Source organism: Moschus berezovskii, chromosome 6, assembly GCF_049115385.1.
Source record: "Moschus berezovskii isolate FMDL1 chromosome 6, NW_MosBer_1.0, whole genome shotgun sequence".
In the NCBI taxonomy this organism is placed as follows: domain Eukaryota; kingdom Metazoa; phylum Chordata; class Mammalia; order Artiodactyla; family Moschidae; genus Moschus; species Moschus berezovskii.
Window position 1 is genome coordinate 56,010,855 of NC_142465.1, and position 25,061 is coordinate 56,035,915.

At 34.5% G+C, this 25,061-nt stretch overlaps 1 protein-coding gene across 5 annotated transcripts in view; it reads right to left on the minus strand.

Moving 5' to 3' along the window:
• Positions 1–4,370: 4,370 nt before the first annotated feature.
• Positions 4,371–25,061, minus strand: part of USP15 (ubiquitin specific peptidase 15) — a 145,029-nt gene continuing 124,338 nt past the window's right edge. For all 5 annotated transcript variants that reach the window (XM_055396118.2, XM_055396119.2, XM_055396120.2 and 2 more), the window contains 11 exons: positions 21,848–21,931; positions 21,663–21,757; positions 21,374–21,565; positions 20,247–20,362; positions 19,792–20,064; positions 19,319–19,389; positions 18,856–18,971; positions 17,830–17,979; positions 15,775–15,878; positions 10,402–10,490; positions 4,371–6,332 (listed from right to left, as the gene is read on the minus strand). In XM_055396118.2, coding sequence (XP_055252093.1) covers positions 6,150–6,332; positions 10,402–10,490; positions 15,775–15,878; positions 17,830–17,979; positions 18,856–18,971; positions 19,319–19,389; positions 19,792–20,064; positions 20,247–20,362; positions 21,374–21,565; positions 21,663–21,757; positions 21,848–21,931 — 1,473 coding nt within the window. In that variant the 3' untranslated portion in view covers positions 4,371–6,149. The remainder of the gene's footprint in view (positions 6,333–10,401; positions 10,491–15,774; positions 15,879–17,829; positions 17,980–18,855; positions 18,972–19,318; positions 19,390–19,791; positions 20,065–20,246; positions 20,363–21,373; positions 21,566–21,662; positions 21,758–21,847; positions 21,932–25,061) is intronic.

Here is a 25,061-nt window from a genome sequence, read left to right on the forward strand (position 1 = left end):
ATTTTAATTTTCAAGCTTACCATCACACTAAGACTTCTGCTCCAAGTCTTTTTAGAGGAGCTAGGAGAACATCTTAAAAAAAAGGAAAAAACAAATATTAATTTGACCCATCCTACTATTCTTTTGCTAAAAATAAGTAACAGTGACTTCAAAAGCTGGATTTGTGCCTTCCATTGAAGAAGTCTTTCATGAGCAATGACAGAGCACTCCAGTTACCCATCATAGGAAATATTGCCTTATTTTGCAAAACCTCAAAGTTTATACCTTTATTGCTGCAAGAAACTGCTATTATGGTTGAGAACTAATGACTTCAGAGTCAGCTGTGGTGAAACGGTTCTAAATACAGAATGTTTTCTACATTGTCTCCCAACAAAAATCATACCCAAGTTATCTGTGATTATTGTTTGCTATTTGAATTTGCAATATTACCTCAACTCACACAATAGCTATACGGTACAAAATTGAAAGTAATTGTTCCATAAATTGAGCCTTATCTTACTAGTCATCCAATATTTGAATCCTATAGGAATTCTTCTCAGATTTAAAAAAAAAAGATTATCAATTTCTCTATACTTACAATTCATTTTTTGGTTTTATTAAATGAGGGCAATCCCTAAAATTCCTACCCTAGATGCTTGTAGAATGTTTTAAGTTTTCAGAACACCGATAATTCACTACAGGTATCAGGGAGCTCAGAGAATGAACAATGATCCAAATGTCCGAAACTTTAGGAAATGAGTTAAAAGGTCATGATGGGATTAATTCTTATGAACTCAAGAAAGTTTAAAAGTTGCCCACTTCATATAATGAAAATATATGAATATGGATATGAAAATTCTCTACTGATATGAGAAAATTAAAGAAAAATGAATACATTTTTCACTAGAGAGAATGAAATACATCGCTACTTACCCACTCCAGTATTCTTGGCTGGAGAATTCCATGGACAGAGGAGCCTGGTGGACTGCAGTCCATGGGGTCACAAAGAGTCAGACACGACTGAGTGACTAACACTTTCACTTTCATTACAGGAAGAACTCAAGGTGAGAAGAAAGCGGGCCAGATGAAGGAGTGAAGGCATACACGTAAGGCTGGACTAAGCAGAATACTTTGATACGAGTCTGAACTATTCAAAACCTAGCATACCTAACAGTCAATGAATAGAGGAGGAATGAGGAGCTACAATGCCTGTTAACCTACAATATTCCTTCAGAAATTCTAAAAGAAAAGCAAAATACGTTTTAATAAGAAACTTCGTTTGAGATGTTAGCGTTTAAGAACCCTGCAAGATTTTAACTATGAGTTAAAAAGCAAGGTGATAGTCAAGGCTTAAAACAACAGTTTGGGAAACGTAAAGAATTTGTCATTACCAAGAAAAATGTAAGAACACACATTATGGGAAAAGACTGTTGGGATGTTTCCACATTTATTGTTTTACTTTAATGTATGTAGATTTAACTCCAGCTAGCAATGGACTTGAAAGTCACAGCAAATGAAACTATTTTGTTTCATTAAACTATATAAAACAAGCTATAACTTCCTGATATGAGGGAAACTTTGAGCAAGTGAGCACCAACTTCAACCATGATTTTCTACAGTTGAACAGTTAATTACCAAAACAATTAAAACATTTAAAATATTTGATTTTGTGCATATTGAAAATGTGCAATCTTATTTTTTATAGCATTTCCATTTAAAAGAACAATTTCCAAAGAGATAGCTGTATTTTTAGCTGCTTTGTATAATCATGTTTCACATGCATTTCTAGCAAAAAAAAAATCCAAATCCATTTGGCTGATTTTTCCTATCTATCCTTTGAGACTCTAGATCACAACATTATGTCAACTCTTGATTTTCCCTGAATGGTTTATCCCCTTTCTAGATTCCCTTAATAACTCAGTCTTTTTCTTTCACTATCTTGGCAATGTCCAGGTCTCCCAAGGTAGAGCAGGCTATAATTAGACCAAGGTATGGTATAGGGTGAATATGTTTCCCAATGCATACATTTGCCAAAAATAATTTTTGTACTGTCTGTTTTATATCCATTTAAAAATTCTTTACCCCATCATCAGTTCAAATAAAGCTTGATTAATATCTGAACTTTTACCATAAACATTTCATCTTCCCAATTCTGATAATTAAAAATCTATTCTATGTAGATAAAAATTTGAATATACTTAATGCAGTTTTAAATAAAAGTGTTATCTGAGCTACTTCAAAATTCTTTTGCTTTAATATACAGCAAGTAAGAATTAAACATAAGAAAAACATATTTAATTGAAATGCCCCCAACTTAGAATGTTTACAAGAAAAATTATGCAATTTTAAAAAATCTGATAATGAAACCATAGAGTATATAGCTCTGCAACTTAATGTATTAGCAAGAATATAAATACTCTCTTTCTCCCTTTCTTTACCCTCTGGCACTTAAAAAAAAGTACTTGTGAGTTATCAACATAAGTATTTTTTCAAGAGAAGCTGTTTCAAATAAAAATTTAAAAATTATTTTATTGTAGAGTAGAAAGTATGAACAAAGATTTATTATTTTTCTTTGGCTTCAGAAATAAAATTTATTTTCCTTTCCTTCTGAGATTTTAAAGACTTCTGTTTCCTTCCTAGTACACAATAATTTTCCACATTTTTAAACACTAACCTGGAGAGAACGTGCTCATCTATACTGCACAAGCAAAGATCAGAAGCATACATACAAGTAGGGAGGATAGGAAGCAGGCAGTAATGAAGTGGATTGTCTGTAAATACGTGAAGAGAATAAAACAGACTAAAAGTTGGCTTACTTTTTATTATCACCATGCACCAGTCATAGTGTCAAGAGACAGTACATTCTCCAGGATGAAAGGTTCCTACTAGCACACTCCCCACCTCCAGTAACCCTCCCCTCTTCCCCACTTTTGTAAGCCACTGAAGGAGACTACAGGTCTTTATCTTCATCTCCTGGCTTACTTCTCGTAAGATGTCCCCACCTCGGAAATTAACTGATGAAAAAGCACTGTCTTATACTGTATCAAAGTTTTGGCCTTTTTTTCATGCCCCAATCAATGTTTTGTGCAGCTTTATATTTAGCTGCCAGAAAAATAAGGACCACTGAAAGAACACAGATTATAAAAGAAAGCAAGATATTTAAGTAAAGCACCAGGCTACAGCTTTTTCACAGACATTAATTAAAACTAAGTCACAGGTGAATGAAAAAAGTCCTGAGAATCAGGGTTGCATTTGGGAAATGTCATTATATTAATATTTAAAATTTAATTAAAATTGTAATAAATATATGTGAGTTGAATGAAGCTAATTTCAAAGGGGAATGGTGAGTCAATATTCCAGCTGGTATTTTTCTTATTAAATTCTCAAATAGTCACCTGAAGATACTTTTGGGAGCAAAGTTATAAGACTTCAAGATGACTTTCTATTTAGACTGAAAAAATCAGTAATGAGTATACTATACAGTTTACAAAGCACTTCCTACAAAACACATTATCTTGTTTGAGCTCCAAACAATCCTGTGAGTCAGACATTAAAACTAGTGGGAGGTAGTACATACATCTGAGGATAGAATATTGACCATTGCATAATATCCACCATATAGCAGCTGTGTGAACTGCTTTGTATCCTTGTTTCTCCGTATGAGAAATGGGGAGGATTGATGCCCCTACCTCATAGCTATTGTGGAATTATATGAGATAATATATCTAACTCTTTAATATAGTACCTGGTCTATGATATGCTATTATTATTATGATCATTATTTTACAGGTGAAGAGACAGACCAGGAGAGATTAAAGTCACATGATTACTAAGCATCCAGGCTAGAAGCAGAATTCTAGACTGGATATATTCCTATGACCCTGTACTACCTACAGATACCTACTTTTAGAGTATGGAATATCCTTAGCATTATTTTTAAGAGTTTATTTTTTGCAGCAGAAAATGCCATTTGACTTTGACAAATTCAGTAATTTTACTAACATTGTTTTCTTTTTAAAAACACACAATTAGGGTAGAAACTACAATCTATAGCTATAAAAAATTGTCTTTTCTTTAAACCTCAGAAAAATGGAAATAAAATTTACTAGCTGGTAGGTAGGAGAAAGCCTGCAAGCTCTCTGGGTGCAGGGATATCTGTTTACTGCTAAATCTCAAGACTCTAGTAGGTATACAAACAGTTGCTCAATGAATAAATATTTAAACTGAAAAAGTCAACTTTAAAACATGTCCTTAACAGTAAGATTTACTTCACTACGACATGTTTTCCTTTCTATTTTTAACTATATAACTAAAAAGTAGAGCATATGGTCACCGACCATAAAATAGGGGACTTTTATTAAAAGATTCAGAGTAAGAAATAAAAGACTAAATAAGGCCTTGAATAGCTTTATTGAAATCTGTATAAATAAACATGCACATTTCAAATGTAAACTCAAGTGAACTCAAGTGCAGACAAAACTTTAACCTCTGTCATGCAGGAGGTTAGTTTACATTAAAAAAAAAAGAAAGAAAGAAAGAAAAAGAAAAGAAAAGGAAAGGATAAAAAGGAAAAACCCAAAACAGCCTTAAAAATACCAGGATGAAAAACCAGCTTTAATATTAAGGTATAAAGCAAAGCCATGATCAACATACCTCATTTATCCTGGTTAAATGCATTTTTCTTTCACGTTTAAATGCTAACATAAATAAATAATTTACCAAAATGTGCACTCACAGAGTGAACTTTTATTTACAATACACAATTTATAATCTATTGTATTTGATTAGTTCAAGTGAGAACATTATACTTTTTGCTTTAATAATAGTGGGACACATAGCAATTTCTCAGGTAGTCGATATGTGAAACGTGCCCCAGCATTTATTTTCTATTAAAGGCAGTATTGTATGCCAATTGACAATACATTCTTTCAACTAGATCAAAGGGGAAAAAGCAGCAAATTAAAAATGTTTCAAATGTTCACACATATTTTTGGCATCCTGGATCCTTGAATGTGGTGAACTAAAATCAAATCCAAGGTTTGTATGTTTTATATACTGTACAGGTTCGGACTCTGGAACATGCAATGCCAATTCTCTTGTAACAAGTTCCCTTCTGAGAAAAGCTGTAAGGCTATGGTGAATTCCATCAGGAACACACAAAGAAAGTTAACAGACCTACCTTTTAATTGTCCATTAGTAATTTAAAGGCAAGAAAAAAATTTCTCATCTAAGCTTGATGCAATCATTACTATGGATACAGAATACTATTAAATTTGTCTTTATATTACAATACTTGGGAGAGCTAAAAGTTGCCAAATTACCAAAAAATGGGGTAGAGAAAAACAGACAGCCAAAATTTTAATTTTGGACCAACACCAGATTTAAAGATATGCATTTTAAATTTAAAGTAAGTCAAAAAGAATTTGAATATCTAAGGACTAGATCCCAACAGCAGTGAAAAATACTTACATTTAACTGAAAAGTGACTTTCGATGAAGTGTGAAATCTAGAACCTGTTTCCACAGTAGTAGTAAGATGAACATAATATTCTGTTTTTTTATGATACTACAAAAGGAAATAACTTTTTCAAGACTGCTTCGTGTATCATGATTTAGTTTCATAACAGGCCCACACTGATTACCACGTAAAGATTTGAAAATTTGGTTTTCCAAGAATACTTCTGCAGTATTTATGCCACATTGATACTGCAGCTAATTATCATAGTAGTATATGCGGCAGCCTAATGCACATGAACTGGATTATCCAAGAACTAAGTTCAGCCATAGGTTTCTTGCAGTTATTATCTGAGCAAAATAAATGACCAACATCCACAAATTTAACATTTGTCATCAATTAACTCACATCCAAAAAATTAAAGAAAACATAATTCATCAAAACAGCAGCAAACTTAAAAGGGATTTATTTGTGATTTCCTATATATATTTAGCTTGTAAATACAAGACTGTAAATGTATTAAGAGACAATTTCTGTTAAAGTTTTCATTGTGTTTCACTTCAAGTACTGCACAAGTTAAAATCTGATAAAGGATTTACATTCAGTGATCTGAAACTCCCCATCTCAGACTTTTGTTTAATGTGGTGGGTAATTTCATCATTTCAATAGATACCACCAGCAGGAAAGTCTCTCTTTTATGGCTTCTAGGACTTTCATCAGTTAGTGTGCATACAGTTCTCATTTTCTATATCATTGTCATTATCATTGCTATCTTCATCACTTTCTAATGGGATGCCTGTGGCAGCTGAAGCACCTTTAGTTTCTCGGTCAAGGGGGAAAAAGCCAGTTCCACTGAAAGTGTCTTGTCTCTGGTAGAAGAGTACATATGCTGCTTTGGACTGTTAAAACAAAAAAAGAATGTTAAAATGGTTATGATTCTCAAAGATCACATTCAATACAGAATGAATTTTTAGCTGATAACCAATTTTGGTGATAGGACATAAATCAAGAAAACCACATGTGGTCAAATGGAGGTTACTAAAATTTATTAACTATATCAATAGTTTGACTTCTATCTATAAAGGAAGAATGGTCACTGGATTTAACATTTATTCTAAGTTAGCTGGACAGATAAATCAACGCAACCATATCACAGAGTCACCTTCTTACTCTAATATGAAATAGAATTCTATGCCTTCTTTCCTCTTGTCTCTAAGGACAAGGCAAGTGTCTTTCTAATAGTAATAGCTTCATTCTGTATTTGTTCTAGATTCTAACTTTTCTTACCATCTTAAGGTTACTGCTCCATCAATCATCACTGTGTATCATTAATGAGTTCTTATTTATTGGGCCTTTTTGGCATAAAAAATACTGAAGTCTTCTCCCATCATAAATTCATCTCCATTCCTTTTCCAGCTGCCATATGCCTCTTACTCTTCCTCGCAGCCAGGCTGGGGTCTACAGTAAATCTAATATTCATCATCTACTCTCATGCACACTCCTCAATTCAATGTGACTGCTGCAACCACTATAATGAAATGCCTTTCACCAGGCTCAAAAACTCCTTATAAACAAATTAAATGGGTGCCTTTTTTAGCCAATCTTTCTGTGGCATTTAATGCTTTACTCCTCCTCCTCCTGCATTAAAGCATTTTTGGCTTCTGTTACACTACTTTTCCTTAGATGCTTCATCTCTACAGTTTCTTCTAACTTTCCTGTGGTATTATTAAATCCTGACTTAAATTTAAAAAAACAAACAAACATGTTTTCAGTCCTCAGCTCACTGCTCTTCTGAATATGTATCTTCCCATAGATGACTCATTCAAACCTATGATTTTAACTGCTACCTAAGACGGACAATTCAAATTCATAACTTAAGCCAGTTCTCACCCCTGAACTCTAGTCCAATTAGTCCAACTACCTAATGGAAATTTCCACAGAGCTATTATACAGGTATCAATTTCACAGCAAATTTTCTTATTTACCATCTTAGTAAATGTCAAAGTAAGAGTTATCATCTCCCCCCCCCCCATATTTATATGTAATCTTAATCAAGTTCTATTATTTCTATCCATTAAGGGGCTCACAAATCCATTCTTCCCTGTCTATATACTTACTACCACTAATTTAACTTTAGAAGCTCTTGTGGCTTAAATTTCATGACAGCCTCCTTTCCTCTGGAGGCTCAATAATGGCCTTTGGGCTTCTTTACAGGGTGCCCTCCAATCTGTCTTCTAAAGTGTTCTCAAGACATGTTAAGATGGACATTTAATAATGTTCTTCTAATAGTTAACAACCATCCAATACTTCTTACAGACTTTAAGATCAAAACAACGAAGAACTCATCTTTCATGATCTGAGTGCCAAGTTTAGCCCCAGTCTAATTTTTGCTCCACACTCCTAACGAGTCTTTTGTTTCAGTAACACCAAATTATTTGCTGTTCCTTTAGCTAAATGGTATATTCTGCCAGACCTCCTTGCTTCATAGCTACTGTTCTTTTTGCTAAGAATACCTTTGGTTTTGGTTCTTTTGTCTAATTTACCACTATTCATATTGCAGACTCAAACACTCCTTTCTCTATGTAAACTTCCCTGCACTTGTTCTGTTTCCTTACACTCCAATTAGTTGAGACAGCTGCCTCCATCTATACAGTCAAGATATTTAACGGTAATTATTATATACAATTGTCAGTTCACTTCTCTGTCACCTTTAAGCTTCTTGACATTAGAGATAGCTGTCTTTTTCAGCTTCCCTGGTGGCTCAGATGGTAAAGAATCTGCCCATAATGCAGAAGACTCAGGTTAGAACCCTGGGTCAGGAAGATACCCTGGAGACTGGAATGGCTACCGCTACCCACGCCAATATTGTTGCCTGGGAAATCCCACAGACAGAGAAGCCTGGTGAACTACAGGACTGAGCGATTAACACTTTCACTTTCAACCTTGTGTAGAATAGTGTTATATATAGAATGTACTCAAACACTTGTTGACTAAATGAAGAATTATTACTGTTAAAATGTAAGGTAACATCAAATTCACATACTGTATAATAAACAAGATATTTATTTGAAAGCAAGATTAGGGCAGTGTTGTCAAACAAACTTTGAAGGAGGATGTAGGCAACTTCGGGGTTTTGGTTGGGAGACTAAAGAAGAGAACATAACGAAAAATGAGGGATATGATATGAAATTAGAAGTCTAAACATAAACCAAAAATGTAGTTAACTTAAGCATAAATACATTTTAAAAAATACTAAGACTTCAAAAGTCTCTTTTTGTTCTTTGCTATAGCTACAGGGAGATAAGCAATGATATGTATGCACATAAATCATGTTTACAAACAGGTGATAAAGATATAAAACATCTATAAAGAAACAACTCAAAATAAATTCATATCTATGTATTTTATTCCAGAGTCATACAAAGCACCATCATCTGTATTATTTAGAAGTGGCTTTCAAAACATTTTTGCCATGACTCATAGTATAAAAAACAATACCCTTTACATCACAATCCAGGTCATATTCATTCATTCCTTCAGTAAGTATTGACCACCTGCTGCTGCTGCTAAGTCACTTCAGTCGTGTCCGACTCTGTGTGACCCCATAGACGGAAGCCCACCAGGCTCCCCCGTCCATGGGATTCTCCAGGCAAGAACACTGGAGTGGGTTGCCATTTCCTTCTCCAATGTGTGAAAGTGAAAAGTGAAAGTGAAGTCGCTCAGTCGTGTCCAACCCTTAGCGACCCCATGGACTGCAGCCTACCAGGCTCCTCCATGCATGGGATTTTCTAGGCAAGAGTACTGGAGTGACTTGCCATTGCCTTCTCCGAGTTTAAGACTTTTAAAGCATTATAAACTAAAACAAAAAAAGCTAGTCTCTGCCCTCAAGGAATGCATAATTTAAACTGGGAAATAAAGTAAAGCAATCAGTGCTCCCCATATCAAAAGAAAACCTCTGTATAGGAAATACCATCACATGAAGAAATACTACATTTCTGATTCTTTGTAAATACTGTGATCAATAAGCAAAATTTATAAAGGCAAAATTTACAGAATAATAAATTCTTATCAAGCAATCCTTAGTTTTCTTCTTAGAACATTATTAGTCACCTGTCGTCATCTATTCAACAATCAACAGAGGCTACCCTGGTGGCTCAGCAGTAAAGCATCCACTTGCAAAGCAGGACACCATCTATAATGTAGGAGACGCAAGTTTGATCCCTGGGTCAGGAAGACCCCTGGAGAAGGAAATGGCAACCCACTCCAGTATTCTTGCCTGGAAAATGAGGAGTCTGGCAGGCTACAGTCCATGGGGTCATAAGAGTCGGACACAATTTAGTGACTAAACCAACACTGTCAATCAATATTTGATAATAAAAATGTGCTCTGATGGGAAACAAAGCAAATGCCAGTATTTCTGTTTCAGCTGTGGCTGACAAGCCGATGCAAGTGTGATTAGATGTAACCTCCTAATTTTTCTACTATTCAGAAAACATCAGTCATTAAATACACAGGGTTAATTCTGAAGAATTTGTAATTTGCTTTACCTAACTATATCATTTTGAGAGTTTGAATATGTAATTGTCATAAAGGATAAGACTTTTCTTTAAATATCTCAGGTATGGTAAGGCCCTTAAAAGTTTTTTATTTTTCTATTTTATAGCATTCTGACTTTAGACAATGTCTAGAATGTCTGAGCCTATTGTTCAGGGGAGAATTTAGTATTTTCATTAGAAAAGTCCAGTTTTCATGTTGAAAACTACCAGAAAAGTTTTCATGTTCAACTTAGGCTTCTGCTAGGAGACAAACTGAGAAGACAGATCTCCACTTAGAGGACAATTTTACATATCTTTAAATAAGAACGAGTCCCTCAACTATTAGAACTGCTAGAATATAGACTACAGTGCTCCATGGCCCTTTTTAAAACAATGGATTCCTTGATCCTTCAGGATTAAAAGACACACTTACCACAATCTGGTCTTCAGACGCAGTTGAGACACTACTGTCATCAAAGTAGTACCATTTTCCATCATCTTTATTTTTTGCGAAAGCAGTATCTAATGAAAAATACAATCACTTCTATCACTGAAACGATCTATGGTTTTCTGGGAGGAAACCTTCATGGCTTTAAATTGTCTATATAAGGAATACTTAATAAAATTACATGATAATCATCTATGTTAGGCCAATCTATCATATATTCAACTGATTCCAATGATTAAAGGTTTTTAGAATAATTTTCTATAATCTGGAAGTCTATGATACTTTCTATCCCAGTCATTTTTTTTTTAATCCCAGGAACATACAGGACATATTTATTAGTTTTTTAATACACAGAATAACAATAATAATGACAATAAATGGTGATTAGCATTTGTATCAGGCCCAGTGCTGTATTATCTCATAAAGAAGGTATTACCATTACTATTCTTCTAATTTTACAGATGAGGAAAGTGAGGTATCAGAAGTTTAATTTGTCCAAGAGTATAGCTGTTAGGAAGCAGAGTTAGGATTTAAACTCAGCTCTGCTTATGATTCCAAAGTTTGAATTTTCAAGTGTAAGTTTAAATTTTCTATGACCAATATTTTTTCAACAATACTATATCTCATTGATCTGTAGCGTTTTGTTTTTTTTTTAACATCAGAATCATTTCTAGTCTCTAACAAAAGTACAGGGCAAGAGAAATGTAAAAAGCGATCAATTAATCTGCACAAATTTTAAAGATTCGCTTTATCATTAAGTTAAAAAAATGCTCACTTTTCCTATCGCACACTTTGTATAAACTACCCAGTAACTGAAGAAATAAAGCTGCAAAATGTACTCATAACAATTATCTGCTGTCATAACTTTTAAAAAGTGACACTACAGACTTTGTCTTCTAAATAGTTCTACTACTCTTAAAATTATTCTTCTGAGTGAAGCCCATTAAGGGTTGTAAATTTGTCAATCTGAAATCAAGTCCACCACATTCACAAATTTAAAAACATATTTTCAGACCAATAAGTCTAACACTAAAAGGACAAGATTGAACAATAATATTGGGCTTCCCTGGTGTCTTAGTTGGTAAAGAATCCACCTGCAATGCCGGAGACCTGGGTTCAATCCCAGGGTTGGGAAGATCCCCTTAAGAGGGGAAAGGCAACTCACTCCACTATTCTGGCCTGGAGAATTCCATGGACTCTATAGTCCATGGGGTTGCAAAGAGTCAGACAAGACTGAGAGACTTCCAAAAAAAAAAGAGACACATCTAATAAAAAGGCAAACAGAGTTTGCAAACTAAATGATGGTATCAAAAGAAAGCTAAACTGACATTTGCAATTCTGAGAAAAAGATAAAATGAAAAATGAGTATCAAACTCAGGTAAAAAAGAACAATAGATAAAAGAAGAGCCACCCATTTTAAATATAAATGCAACTAACAATGCAAAACAACTAATAAAACTGTTAGATGAAACAGATAATTCAACACTGTAGTAGCAGTCCTGACAAATTCATCTCAGAAAAAGAATGAACATCAAAAATAACCAGAAATAGTAATGATTTAAATACAACTGATAAGATTAACTGTAATAGAAATAGAGAACACTGTGTTTGAAAGGGGAATACATACATTTTTAAGTACATAAACATTTAAGGAGCAGACCACGTATTAAGCTACATGAAAGCCTTAATAAACTCCTAGGGTTAATATAGATAATGGCCCTAATTGCTATAAAATAAAGAAAAAAAAGAGAGCTTTACAAAAAACATATACTTGGAAAAGCATGAGATAATCTTGTGATATTCAGAAAATTATATAGGAAACTGAAAACATACACAGAATTCAAAGAAAAAGACTACATTTAAAAATTTATGCAATAGTGATGAAGAAGTATTTAAAGGAAAACTTATAGCTTTAATTATAGCCTTCAACAGAGGGAAAAGAAGGAAAACAAAGTTAAGCATGCAACCCAAGAAACAAAGAAAGAATAAAAGCAAACTCAAAGTAACAAGAGGGTAAATATACCAAGGAGAAGAGAAGAAATCAACAAGATAGAATACATACCATGTATAACAAAAAAGAAAAACGTAATAAAATAGAAAGTCTAATTCTTTGAAAAGACAGAAAAGAACAAGGGACAAAAATATAGCATAAGAGTATTACAAACAACTATTCTCAAATAAATTGGGAAATACACATTTTAAGAAAAATGGAGAATGTCAATATGTACACATTCTGGAAAAAGAAAATCAATAAACATGGCATAAATAGAATAATTTATGGCTGTGAAGTCCAGGTATTTTGACTGAATGAAGTCTACTAAACTTCCATGACTAGTTAATTCTTATATTATACTAGCTGCTTCAGGAAACATAAAAACAGTGAAGTGTCCTAGCCTGTTTCATTAGACTAGGTTGTAATCTTGATTCCAAATTCAGACTTAAATGAAGAAAGTGGGGAAAACCACTAGACCATTCAGGTATGACCTAAATCAAATCCCTTATGATTATACAGTGGAAGTGATAAATAGATTTAAGGGACTAAATCTGATAGAGTGCCTGATGAACTATAGATGGAGGTTCATGACATTGTACAGGAGAAAGGGATCAAGACCATCCCCAAGAAGAGAAATGCAAGAAAGCAAAATGGCTGTCTGAGGAGGCCTTGCAAATAGCTGTGAAAGGAAGAGAAGCAAAAAGCAAAGGAGAAAAGATATACCCATTTGAATGCAGAGTTTCAAAGAACAGCAAGGAGAGATAAGAAAGCCTTCCTCAGTGATCAATGCAAAGAAATAGAGGAAAACAACAGAATAGAAAGACTAGAGATCTCTTCAAGAAAATTAGAGACACCAAAGGAACACTTCATGCAAAGATGGGCTCGATAAAGGACAGAAATGGTATGGACCTAACAGAAGCAGAGGATATTAAGAAGAGGTGGCAAGAATACACAGAAGAACTGTACAAAAAAGATCTTCACGACCCAGATAATCACAATGGTGTGATCACTCACCTAAAGCCAGACATCCTGGAATGTGAAGTCAAGTGGGCTGTAGGAAGCATCACTACGAACAAAGGTAGTGGAAGTGATGGAATTCCAGTGGAGCTATTTCAAATCCTAAAAGATGATTCTATGAAAGTGCTGCACTCAATATGCCATCAAATTTGGAAAACTAAGCAGTGGTCACAGGACTGGAAAAGGACAGTTTTCACTCCAATCCCAAAGAAAGGCAATGCCAAAGAATGCTCAAACTACCGCACAATTGCACTCATTTCACATGCTAGTAAAGTCATGCTCAAAATTCTCCAAGCCAGGCTTCAGCAATATGTGAACCGTGAACTTCCAGATGTTAAAGGTGGTTTTAGAAAAGGCAGAGGAACCAGAGATCAAATTGCCAACATCCGCTGGATCATGGAAAAAGCAAAGAAGTTCCAGAAAAACATCTATTTCTGTTTTATTGACTATGCCAAAGCCTTTGACTGTGTGGATCACAATAAACTGTGGAAAATTCTTCAAGAGATGGGAATCCCAGACCACCTGACCTGCCTCTTGAGAAACCTGTATGCAGGTCAGGAAGCAACAGTTAGAACTGGACATGGAACAACAGACTGATTCCAAATAGGAAAAGGAGTACGTCAAGGCTGTATATTGTCACCCTGCTTATTTAACTTATATACAGAGTACATCATGAGGAACGCTGGGTGGGAGGACACACAAGCTGGAATCAAGATCGCTGGAAGAAATATCAGTAACCTTAGATATGCAGATCACATCGCTCTTACGGCAGAAAGTGAAGAAGAACTAAAGAGCCTCTTGATGAAAGTTAAAGAGGAGAGTGAAAAAGTTGGCTTAAAGCTCAACATTCAGAAAACTAAGATCATGGCATCTGGTCTCATCACTTCATGGCAAATAGATGGGGTAACAATGTCAGACTTTATCTTTTTGGGCTCCAAAATCACTGCAGATGGTGACTGCAGCCATGAAATTAAAAGACGCTTACTCCTTGGAAGGAAAGTTATGACCAACCTAGACAGCATATTAAAAAGCAGAGACATTACTTTGTCAACAAAGGTCCATCTAGTCAAGGCTATGGTTTTTCCAGTAGTCATGTATGGATGTGTGAGTTGGGCTATAAAGAAAGTTGAGTGAAGAAGAATTGATGCTTTTGAACTGTGGTGTTGGAGAAGACTCTTGAGAGTCCCTTGGACTGTAAGGAAATCCAACCAGTCCATCCTTAAGGAGATCAGTCCCGAGTGTTCATTGGAAAGACTGATGTTGAAGCTGAAACGCCAATATTTTGGCCACTCAATGCAAAGAGCTGACTCATTTGAAAAGACCCTGATGTTGGGAAAGATTGAAGGCAGGAGGAGAAGGGGATGACACAGGATGAGATGGATGGATGGCATCACCGACTCAATGGACATGAGTTTAGGTAAACTCCAGGAGTTGGTGATGGACAGGGAGGCCTGGCGTGTGGCAGTTCATGGGGTTGCAAAGAGTCGGACACGACTGAGCGACTGGATTGAAACCGAAAGTAAGAACAATTAAAAAAAAACTACAATACACACATTTCACACATGAATTAATTTTACTTAATCCTAAACAAAACTAGCTAACCAAATCCAACTGAGTATATGAGAAAATACTTAATCAACAGGATTTACCCCAGAATGCAATGATCGTTCTTCAGAAAAACCTATCAACTGCATAGCACAGATTGGTATAATCATCCTGAAGTGCCGTCTCACAGTACTTTACTCCAACACAGCAGTATTACATCTGGATATGTAGGTCAAAGAAATTCTCACATAGGAGACTAAAAACAATGATGTTTATTGTTCTCGAGGTGGTAGAAAGTTAATCTGGATGTCCACCATGAAATGAAAAGAGAAATAAAATATGGTAGATACAAGTCATGAGTGGTTAGAATAATGAATTAAATTGACACAAAGTAATATGGAGAAGTCTTAAGTGTCAGGAGAGAAGAGTAAAATCTACAGGAGAGTAACAATCATATAAATTAACAATGAGGCATGATTTGTGACAGCACATACAACAGACATGTTAGAAAGGGAAGGAGAAGGAGAATCAGGAAGGACAGGAGCCCTGAATGGATCAGTAATTTCCTGTGCTTTATCTGAGGAGTATGATTAACTCAATCCTCTTCTCTTAATGTTAAAAAAAGAAAAAGAGGTTCAAAATCTGATTCATTCATTAATCAATATCTACGGATGTAGACAAAATATCTACTGTGTAAGACACATCTCACATTTTTCTTTTAAGACGTAATATATATTTTACGGAAAAAAATCTGGCGTTATTAAACATCATGACTTTAGTAAAAAGGTAAATTATCAACTTACAGTGTCCTCCTCCCATTCCTCCATAGTGGTTGGAAACAGCAATTAAATTATAGCGGCAAGGACCTGCATTTGGATTAATTAGGAATTCTGACATATCCAAATCACTGTTTAAAAAAGAGATCAAGTTAATTTTATATTTCCCCTAAATTAATGAAATTCTACTCTTCAGTCAGTGTTGTTTGACCCTCATTTAAATATACTCCTATACAAACACACACACACATATATATATGTATCTTATTAAAGAAATTACTAAGAGCCAATTAACTATAAAATTATATAAATACCCTTGAGATTTGAGTGTTTCAGAAAAAATTTTCTTAGGGATTGAGAATTTAAAAATTCTCCACTGATCATTAGTATTCAGATTAGTATTTTCATGCTAATACAGTTCTTAGTATATGAGGAAATACAGACATCACTATTTATCACGTGGGATCTTTCTTAAAGTCATTTTCAGAAATTATTTATTTAAGAAAGCATAAAGGGATAGTGAAAAAAAAACTTTCTTAGAAATTTTATCCTAATTTGAATATAAAATATATTTAAATATAACCCCAGTATCTATTCTATGTTTTCCAGGTTTTGATGACCTATGTATCCTAAATGGGCAACATTCTCTGAAATGCAACCAGCTGTTTTTATCACACACAAAACTGGAATATGACCATTTTATAGTTTATCTTTTTTTCTGGTTATTCTTTTTGTATATGTATAATTAAAAAGCAATAATGATTCTAAATTTCAAATAGATCTCTAATAGATTTAGCTTATCATTACTTTTGTTTCTTCTTTTACTCATATTTTCAAAATGCTATATTCTTGAAAAGTTTGATGGCTCATAATTTTGTTTTGTTAAAGAGAAAATAAGCATTTTTATTCTATAACTGCAAAACATTTTCAATTTTAAATTTATAAACATAGATTAAAATAAGCAATCCAGAGAATGTTTTCAGTATTACATCATCTATTTCCTTCTAGTCACATCTGCACGCATATACAACACCTGCCTTTAGTATTTGTTTACTTACAAACTGTAGTAAGTAAATTTGGTATACCAATATTATGAAATATGAAAGAATACTGCCAATTTTTTTTTTTCAGGAAAACGGGAGAGCAGTATGGTCTTTTTACAAAATAGGGTGTAATGAAGTCCTTTCTGGACTCCATGAATGAAGATACATTATTCCCTTTTTGTCCATCTGAATTCTCAATGATTTTAATGAAAGAACAAAAAAAGACTACTGATATGCTGTCTGTAGACTTATTTATATATTTTTACAAATAGGATGACTTACTCTGGACACTGAAATTAGAAAACCAAAAGATGACAATAGGAATGACTTATTACTCTACTGCATCATCTGCCTTCAAACAATTCCACTATTCAGTTTTCACGTTAGTCTTTTAAAAAATACATTTAGGAATAATGGAGGATTAATGATGAAAACAAAATCACTAAGATCCCATGAAGTATCTTAGATTTACAAACAGGGCCAGTGAACTCAAAAAGATAATGTAACATAAAATGAGTTTTACTTTTTTTTTTTTAATGTATTCTCTCTTTGTCCTTTGAAAGATCTCTTAAGAAAAGCAATAAAAATTGTTACTAATCCATATACATTGCTGCTGCTGCTGCTGATACACATTGCTAGAACAACCCAAAAAATACACTCAAAAACAGACTGGATCTAAAACAAAACAAATGAACAAATATAACACAATAGAAACAGACTCACAGATACAGAGAACAATCTAGTGGTTGCCAAAGGGGAAGATGGGTGGTGGGGTGGGTAAAATAGGTGAAAGGGATTTAGATATACAATAAATCAAAAGGACTTAATGTATAGCACAGAAGGTACAGCTAATATTATAGTAATTTTGTATGCTGCGTAATGTATAAAAATATCAAATCACTCTACCATACACCTGAAACCACATAATATTTAAAGTCAACTACATGTAAAAATAAATTAAAAAAACACCTATTATTTGGGAGTGGTGTTAAAAAAAGTTAGAGGTGCCCAAGGTTTATTAAGCTCTATCAGAACTTACTTGATAGGAAAATCAACTAAGGTATCCAACTTGTCTCTCATGTATCGACTATAAGAAAATCGCTTGAGATGTACCACAAGTACTGGAGGCAGAGACCATAAATCCAATTTCTTTGTGGCTTGCTGATGTTCTTTACAATTGGGACAATACCTGAATATATACAGAAATATTTAAAGCTTATTAGAGATAACGTCAGAGGTAATATTCTGCCAAGTCTGCCAAGTCACTTCAGTCGTGTCCGACTCTGTGTGACCCCATAGATGGAAGCCCACCAGGAACCCCCGTCCCTGGGACTCTCCAAGCAAGAACACTGGAGTGGGTTGTCATTTCCTTCTTCAATGTGTGAAAGTGAAAAGTGAAGGTGAAGTCGCTCAGTCGTGTCCAACCCTTAGCGACCCCATGGACTGCAGCCCACCAGGCTCCTCCATCCAGGGGATTTTCTAGGCAAGAGTACTGGAGTGGCTAGAGGTAATATTAGGTAATGCCTAATATACAACAGACTGACAGGAACTTGTTATTTTTAATCATCAATACATTTTTCAAATAAACTATTGAAAATGACTATGAAAATAAGTATTCAAAGAAATAACGAGGGTTGGATTATTTACATTTTAATAAGCGAAAAAAACATGGATGTAGCAAAACTGTGCTGAAATAAAGCTACTAGAAAAATCTTGAGACTTTCTGGACTCAAACTAGTAACAACACAAAACATATTGTGATTTTCCTAAAAAAGCTTCTGTTGGAATACCTCCACAGTTAAAAGTTCCTGGAAAAATGTAACTAAAATGAATTATTCATAGTAAAATGGCTATTATGGAAAATATACTAAAACAAGATTAAAGCTTAACATCATAACACTTTCAAAGACATTTTCATTCCTCTTAAGATATTATTAGCATATAAACAAATGCTTATTGTTTAAAATATCAAAGGGAATTTAATTATTACTTTTTCAATTTGATGTAGCACATACCTCAGTATATATCCTTAAAATAATTAGAAACAATTAATTTTGTCTCTTACCAGGGATCTTCAGCACCTAGCTTTTCTTTTGTTGTAAAAAGCTCAATGCAATCTTTTAATTTCACAAAGGGTTTTTTAGGAGGTTTGTATTCCACGCTTTCATGTTTTTCAAAATCCTAAAGAGAAGTATTTCTTGAGTTAAGAAAACAAATGAAACAAAACTCATTTTAGTGATATCATATTACTATGAATAGTCATGAAAAACTCCTAAATGTTCTCAAATAAATCAAAAGCTTATTTTAGCTGAGATTTACAGCACTCCTAACACTTTCTGTATACACACCTATACGGACAATCAGAAAGTTTAAATAGTTGGCAGGTTCAAAGAAGATGAACCTTTTCTCTTTGAACACATAACCATTTTTAAAATTGCAAAATAAACACATTTGGTAGAAGAAAAAGAGTGCAACAAAACAGTGTGATAAATATGGAAGAGAGAAAAAAGGAATGAGTGATGACTTACCTCAGCAGCATTTTCATCAAAATATCTTTTTTTCAAATCAGGATCCCAATCCAAAGCAAGGAAAGACCTTTCTAAGGTGGAAAACATAATTTTTTCTTTAAGATTTAATATGTTGTATTAAGAGTTAATATAATTTAAGATATAAAGTAATACATTTTAAAATACATAGCAGAATAGAGAGATTGCTGTACTAGGTGATCAGGGTAATTTGCTGTTTTCCAAGCCATTAAAATATTTAAAAAAAGATACAAAACTTAAGCATTAAGTCCAATCTTCATTTAATAAACACTGACGTGTTTTAGTATACTTAGAAATGAAGACTTTTATAAACATGTAGATAGATAAGTAAATGTTACTTCTCAGGACAGTGTTGAATTTCAAGGTTTCACCTCAAAAACAAAACAAAACAAAAAAAAAACCCCAACACACTTTGGTCAAGTTTAGTGTTTAAGTCATTTTCCACAAATACTTACCATCTAACCTAAGCTGCCTATCATCAAATCTTATATGTCTGGTATCATCTTTGATGTAGTTGATATCAGTATTGCCTAAGTTGTTGAACTGGAATGTAAACAATCGCTTTTTGTGTCCCGTGAGTTGACCTCTGCAAGTCTCTTCAGTACATAATCCATTTTCAGAATCATTATCTCCTCCAACTGAATCTTCAGACTGGCTGTTCTCATTCTCGGAGGGCAGTTCTTGATCCTGGCTGGATTCATCATCTGGCTCATCTGTTTCCATTTCACCTAATATTAGATATTAGAAATCTTTATACAAACACAATGCTACATTATTAATACTTATTGATATGAACATTTTTCCCCCCAGGCTTGCAGATATTGTTAAATTCCTTAATCTTCATCCTCTTAATTTCCCTCTGCAGCAATAACCCAAGAGAAAATTTTACAATTTAATACATAAATCTTACTTGGTGAGCCTTCTTCATGGATGCCATTTGGGCCATTCCCATTAATATTTTGGTCCTTACAGCAGTGTAGGGATCCTTCAGTGTCTTCAGTGTCAGTAGATATTTTGACATATCGGCTGAAATAAAATCAGAAATCAAACAATTTCAGTTCTATTAAGGTAAAAACTTAGAAAAGTTTTCCATTCTTTCAATAAAACAAAACTTTAAAATGCAATTAACAGTGGTCATTTAGTGGACTCAATGATAGATATTCAGACTCAAGGTATAGTACCATAATCATCTGTGTTTGCCTGTCTTAAAAAAAGTAAGTTAATTTGTTACTTCTAGGGTTTTAACATCTTCCTCATTTATGTTAAAAGTTCGTGGAAAATAATTTCATAAAATTATTTTATAAAGATCCTCATTTAGATGATATATATATAGTATAGCTATCATTTACAGGTTGTAATGTGATCTTTACGTATGGGTTGCTGCTGCTAAGCTGCTGCTAAGTCACTTCGGTAGTGTCCGACTCTGTGCGACCCCATAGACGGAAGCCCACCAGGCTCCCCCGTCCCTGGGATTCTCCAGGCAAGAACACTGGAGTGGGTTGCCATGGGACTATAATGATTAAAACAGGTACACAAGAAAGAATACTAAATATGTCAGTTAGATAAAAGAAAGGGAGTAAATGGCATTCTTGATTACTCTAATTCAAATCAAGGCTCAATTCAAAAAGGTGCTGCCTTACAAAAGAAAGAACCATAAAAGCTTATTCTTTTAAATAAAACTATTTATTATTATAAGTTCTTGTTATCAGTATGAGCACTGTGTATAAAGAAATGAATCATAAGACATTCGTTATGATTTCAAAGTGCATACATGATAAACTATTTTCTTCCAACTATAAACTTTTGGTGTAAAACAACACTAAGAGAATTTATGCTTCCTGTATTTGAAATTATCTCAATGAAGTGTTTCACATGATCAAGAAACTGGATTAGCCTATAATTTGATTTCTTACACTGCTACCTGTCTGAACAAAGCTAATATAGATGATTAATTATATTCTGATAGTACCTTGCATGTTTACTTTTATTAGCTATTTAATATTTTATTTTGTTAATATAGAACTGTTTGGCACTTACCACATTCTCACAAGCAAAAGATTATAGAGTTTATCTTCAGTATTGTTTCGTGGAACAGCCATAAGAAAAGGCTGACCAAAAAGTGAAGAACCAGTATGGTGGGTGTAACTTGAGTGTCTAAATTTTTCTCTCAGGCAAACAGGAATAATCACATGCTCTGTATCTTCTGTCCTATTTATGTTAATCTCAAACCTGCAAGGATAAGACTGACTATAAACTGTGAAATTTTTATGATATTTCCTTTCAATTTTTTCTCAAGAAATATTTGTGCAATGAATTTCATACTTACACATAAATATCATCCCGTTCCATAATACTACTAAGATTTTCATCCATTGCAAATATTCTGTGAAATCTATGATTGTATATATCAGTAACTATCATCTAAAAGGAAATAAATTTCTATTAAGCAGGGTTTACAACAGTGAAAAACTAAACTCCAATTTACATACTTTAAACCCAGAAACATCCTACCTTATCTGCAGGTACTCCTGACAAAAGAGACAATGCTGTACAAAGATCAAGTATGTTTCCAATTTTGGGGACAACCACTTTGTACTAAAAAACAAAAAAGAAAACTGCAATGACTTTATCATTTTGGAAAAAATACTCAGTAATTGAGACTAACCTGGTTGCTTCCTCACATTCACTTGGCATTTGGTTCACAGTGTCTGTTTCCAATCCTGCCATTGTACTGGGTGACAAAATCCACGTGGACAGTTTATCTTAAGCTTATTATTCCTTCACTGCTCAATTCAAAGGCCTACACTTGCATTTAACCATAGTTCACTTCTCGGACCTTGCCATCTCCTTTTCCACCTCTGATATCTTAAACTCTTAACTATCTAAACACTATTTACTTTTCCTGGAAACCCATTCTTTCCTATTCTTGGCCTGCACTGAGATATCTAATCCTTTTAACTCTCAGTTTTTTCTATTGGCTCCTTACTATCTCCGTGCTCTTCCAACTCCATGATTCATCCCTTTAACCATTCCATTGTAAAAACTTTAACTACTTCATTATTCAGTTATTCAGTTTTATTCTTGCTATACTTTCTTAGAGTTGTTTAGATATGCTGGAGTAAATTGCCCAGCTTTTTAGACTGGTGGACTACAAACTCACAGTGCCCAATCTCAAAGGATCCTTCAACACTAGCCAGAAATTATTCTGTGTCTCCTTTATTTGCTTATTCTCATATTTCTCTCAATAATGATTTAAAATCGTCACCATTTCTTAGGCTTCCTATTTCACCACTACTCCTCTCACTATCCGCGGAATACCTATCTGAGTGAGAAAACAGCCTAGGTGATAGGAAAATCTCCAATTTACTGTTTCCCCTGTAAACCTGAGTCTAAAAAGTCCTTTTCTCTGTCTCTTTTGATGCAAGGAAAGAGAATCAGATGGTACTCTTCCCATTCTAAAAGTGGTTTAAAAAGATGGAAACAAACAAAAAAAATGCTTTGCAGTTTAAAACAAAACAAAAAAGACTAACCCTGGCATCTATATATTCTCTTCTGACTCCTCTAGAACATAAACTCAGCAATTATCCTTTATTTCATTTTATCTTGGTGGCTCAGACAGTAAAGAATCCACCTGAAATGCAGGAGACCCAGGTTCTATCCCTGGGATGGGAAGATCCCCTAGAGAAGGGAATGGCTACCCACTCCAGTATTCTTGCCTGGAGAATTTCGTGGACAGAGGAACCTGGTGGGCTACAGTCCATGGGGCTACAAAGAGTTGAACACAACTGAACAAGTACACTTTCACTTTACTTTTTAACTCTTATAAAATCAGAAATGCCTCAAAAACCAAAATGATCTCTCATTGCTTTTTAATAATTCTCCACCAATTATCTCCCTTTCTCTTCTGCTTTATAAATAGCCTTGTTAAAAGTAATGTCTACACTCTTGTAACTGATCTCCCATTCACTTATTACTCCACTCCTGGCTTTTGTCCTCACCTCTTTAACCTGTGATCAAGGCTACCATTTAACCAAGTCTTTATCAGTCTTTATTTTATTATCTCTCTGTAGCAAGACTGCTGACCACTGCCTCCTTCAAAATCTTCCTTTCCCTACAACACTACTACATATTATTCTTTTCTAATGCCTTGGTCAAACCTTCTTTTGAGGAAAGAACTAACCCTCTTCGTAATCCTTGAGGCTTTTATCTTTAGCTTTCTTGATTCTAAATGCTCTCCTTAGATTAGGTGACAATATATCCCAGTTTGCTTTGACCAGTCCTGGGTTAACCTGATGTCTTGGTATAATTATTAATATGGCCCTTTTCATTTTTCAAATCGTTCTGGTTTAGATGATCAATTAGGTGATCTCATCCTTCTAAGACATTCCCTACCATCTTCATAGAACTCACCACCCAATTAATCTCTCAAGCACAGACCTCTCTCCTCTAGTCTACAACACATAAAGTCAATGCTTATTGATACTTCTCCCAAATTTTCCTCATGATTCTCAATTTGTCCAATACTTAAACTCACTGGAAAAGACTCTGATGCTGGGAAAGGTTGGGGGCGGGAGGAGAAGGGGACGACCAAGAATGAGATGGCTGGATGGCATCACCGACTCTGTGGACATGAGTTTGAGTGAACTCCGGGAGTTGGTGATGGACAGGGAGGCCTGGCGTGCTGTGATTCATGGGGTCACGGAGAGTCGGACATGACTGAGCGACTGAACTGAACTAAACACTGATTTAAGTCATGTTAAGTCAACATATCCAATACTAAATTAGGCTTCTTCTTAAAACTTTCTTCCTATATCTTCCAGTAAAACAAATAGTACCATTCTCCTCAGTTTTCCAACCCCATAAACTTGGATATCTTAATACATTTTCAACTCCTATATTCAACTGGCTCTTCTACCTGCCTGCCATCCTGATACTTAGCTTAAGAGTCCAAGCCCTTGTCATCTGTCATCTCATCACTTCAAAAAACCTTTTACTTAATCTTAGTACATCTGATCTAAGCCTCTCCAATCCAATCTTTGCACTAGCCAGTGTTCTTTCTGAAACACAAATCTGACCATACAATCTCTTTACTTAATAAGCTTTAATGGCTCCTTTAGTCTTTAGGAAGAAGTCCAAGCTTCCTGTGATAGCACATTAAGGTTCTTTGTGATCTAGCTTCTGTTTACCATATTATCTACCTGTAGTTTCCAGAAGTGGGCCATATTCTCTTTTGCCTCAGCCCTTTCTTTGTATGTGCCACTCTCTTGGTATTTATTCCCAATTTTCATGTGCTTAAATCCTAATCATCCTTCAGGATTCAGTATAGGTGTCACTGCCAGTTTAGGTAGGTTATTCCTTCTGTATACTCCTCGAGCACCCTGTCAGAGAACTCTTCACGCTGTATGACAAACTTCTTGAGAACAAGGACAAGGAATACCTTTGTACATCCAGCACCTTGCACAGTATGTGAGTTCAATACATAATACATATTCAATGCAATTACTAACGAACTTCTTAATTTAAATCAACTTCAGTGATGGGAAAACTCATCAGATGGGCTAACCAAACTAATTCCTTTTCCCCTAGAGCCTGTGTTCCCACTCTCTATCTCCCTGTCCTGTGAGGATGCATTTGAGGAGGCATCCACCTGTAAGTGAGGAAGAGAGTCAGCATTAGAAACCACCAAGCTGGTTCTCTATTCTTCCATTTTTGGCCTCCAGAACTG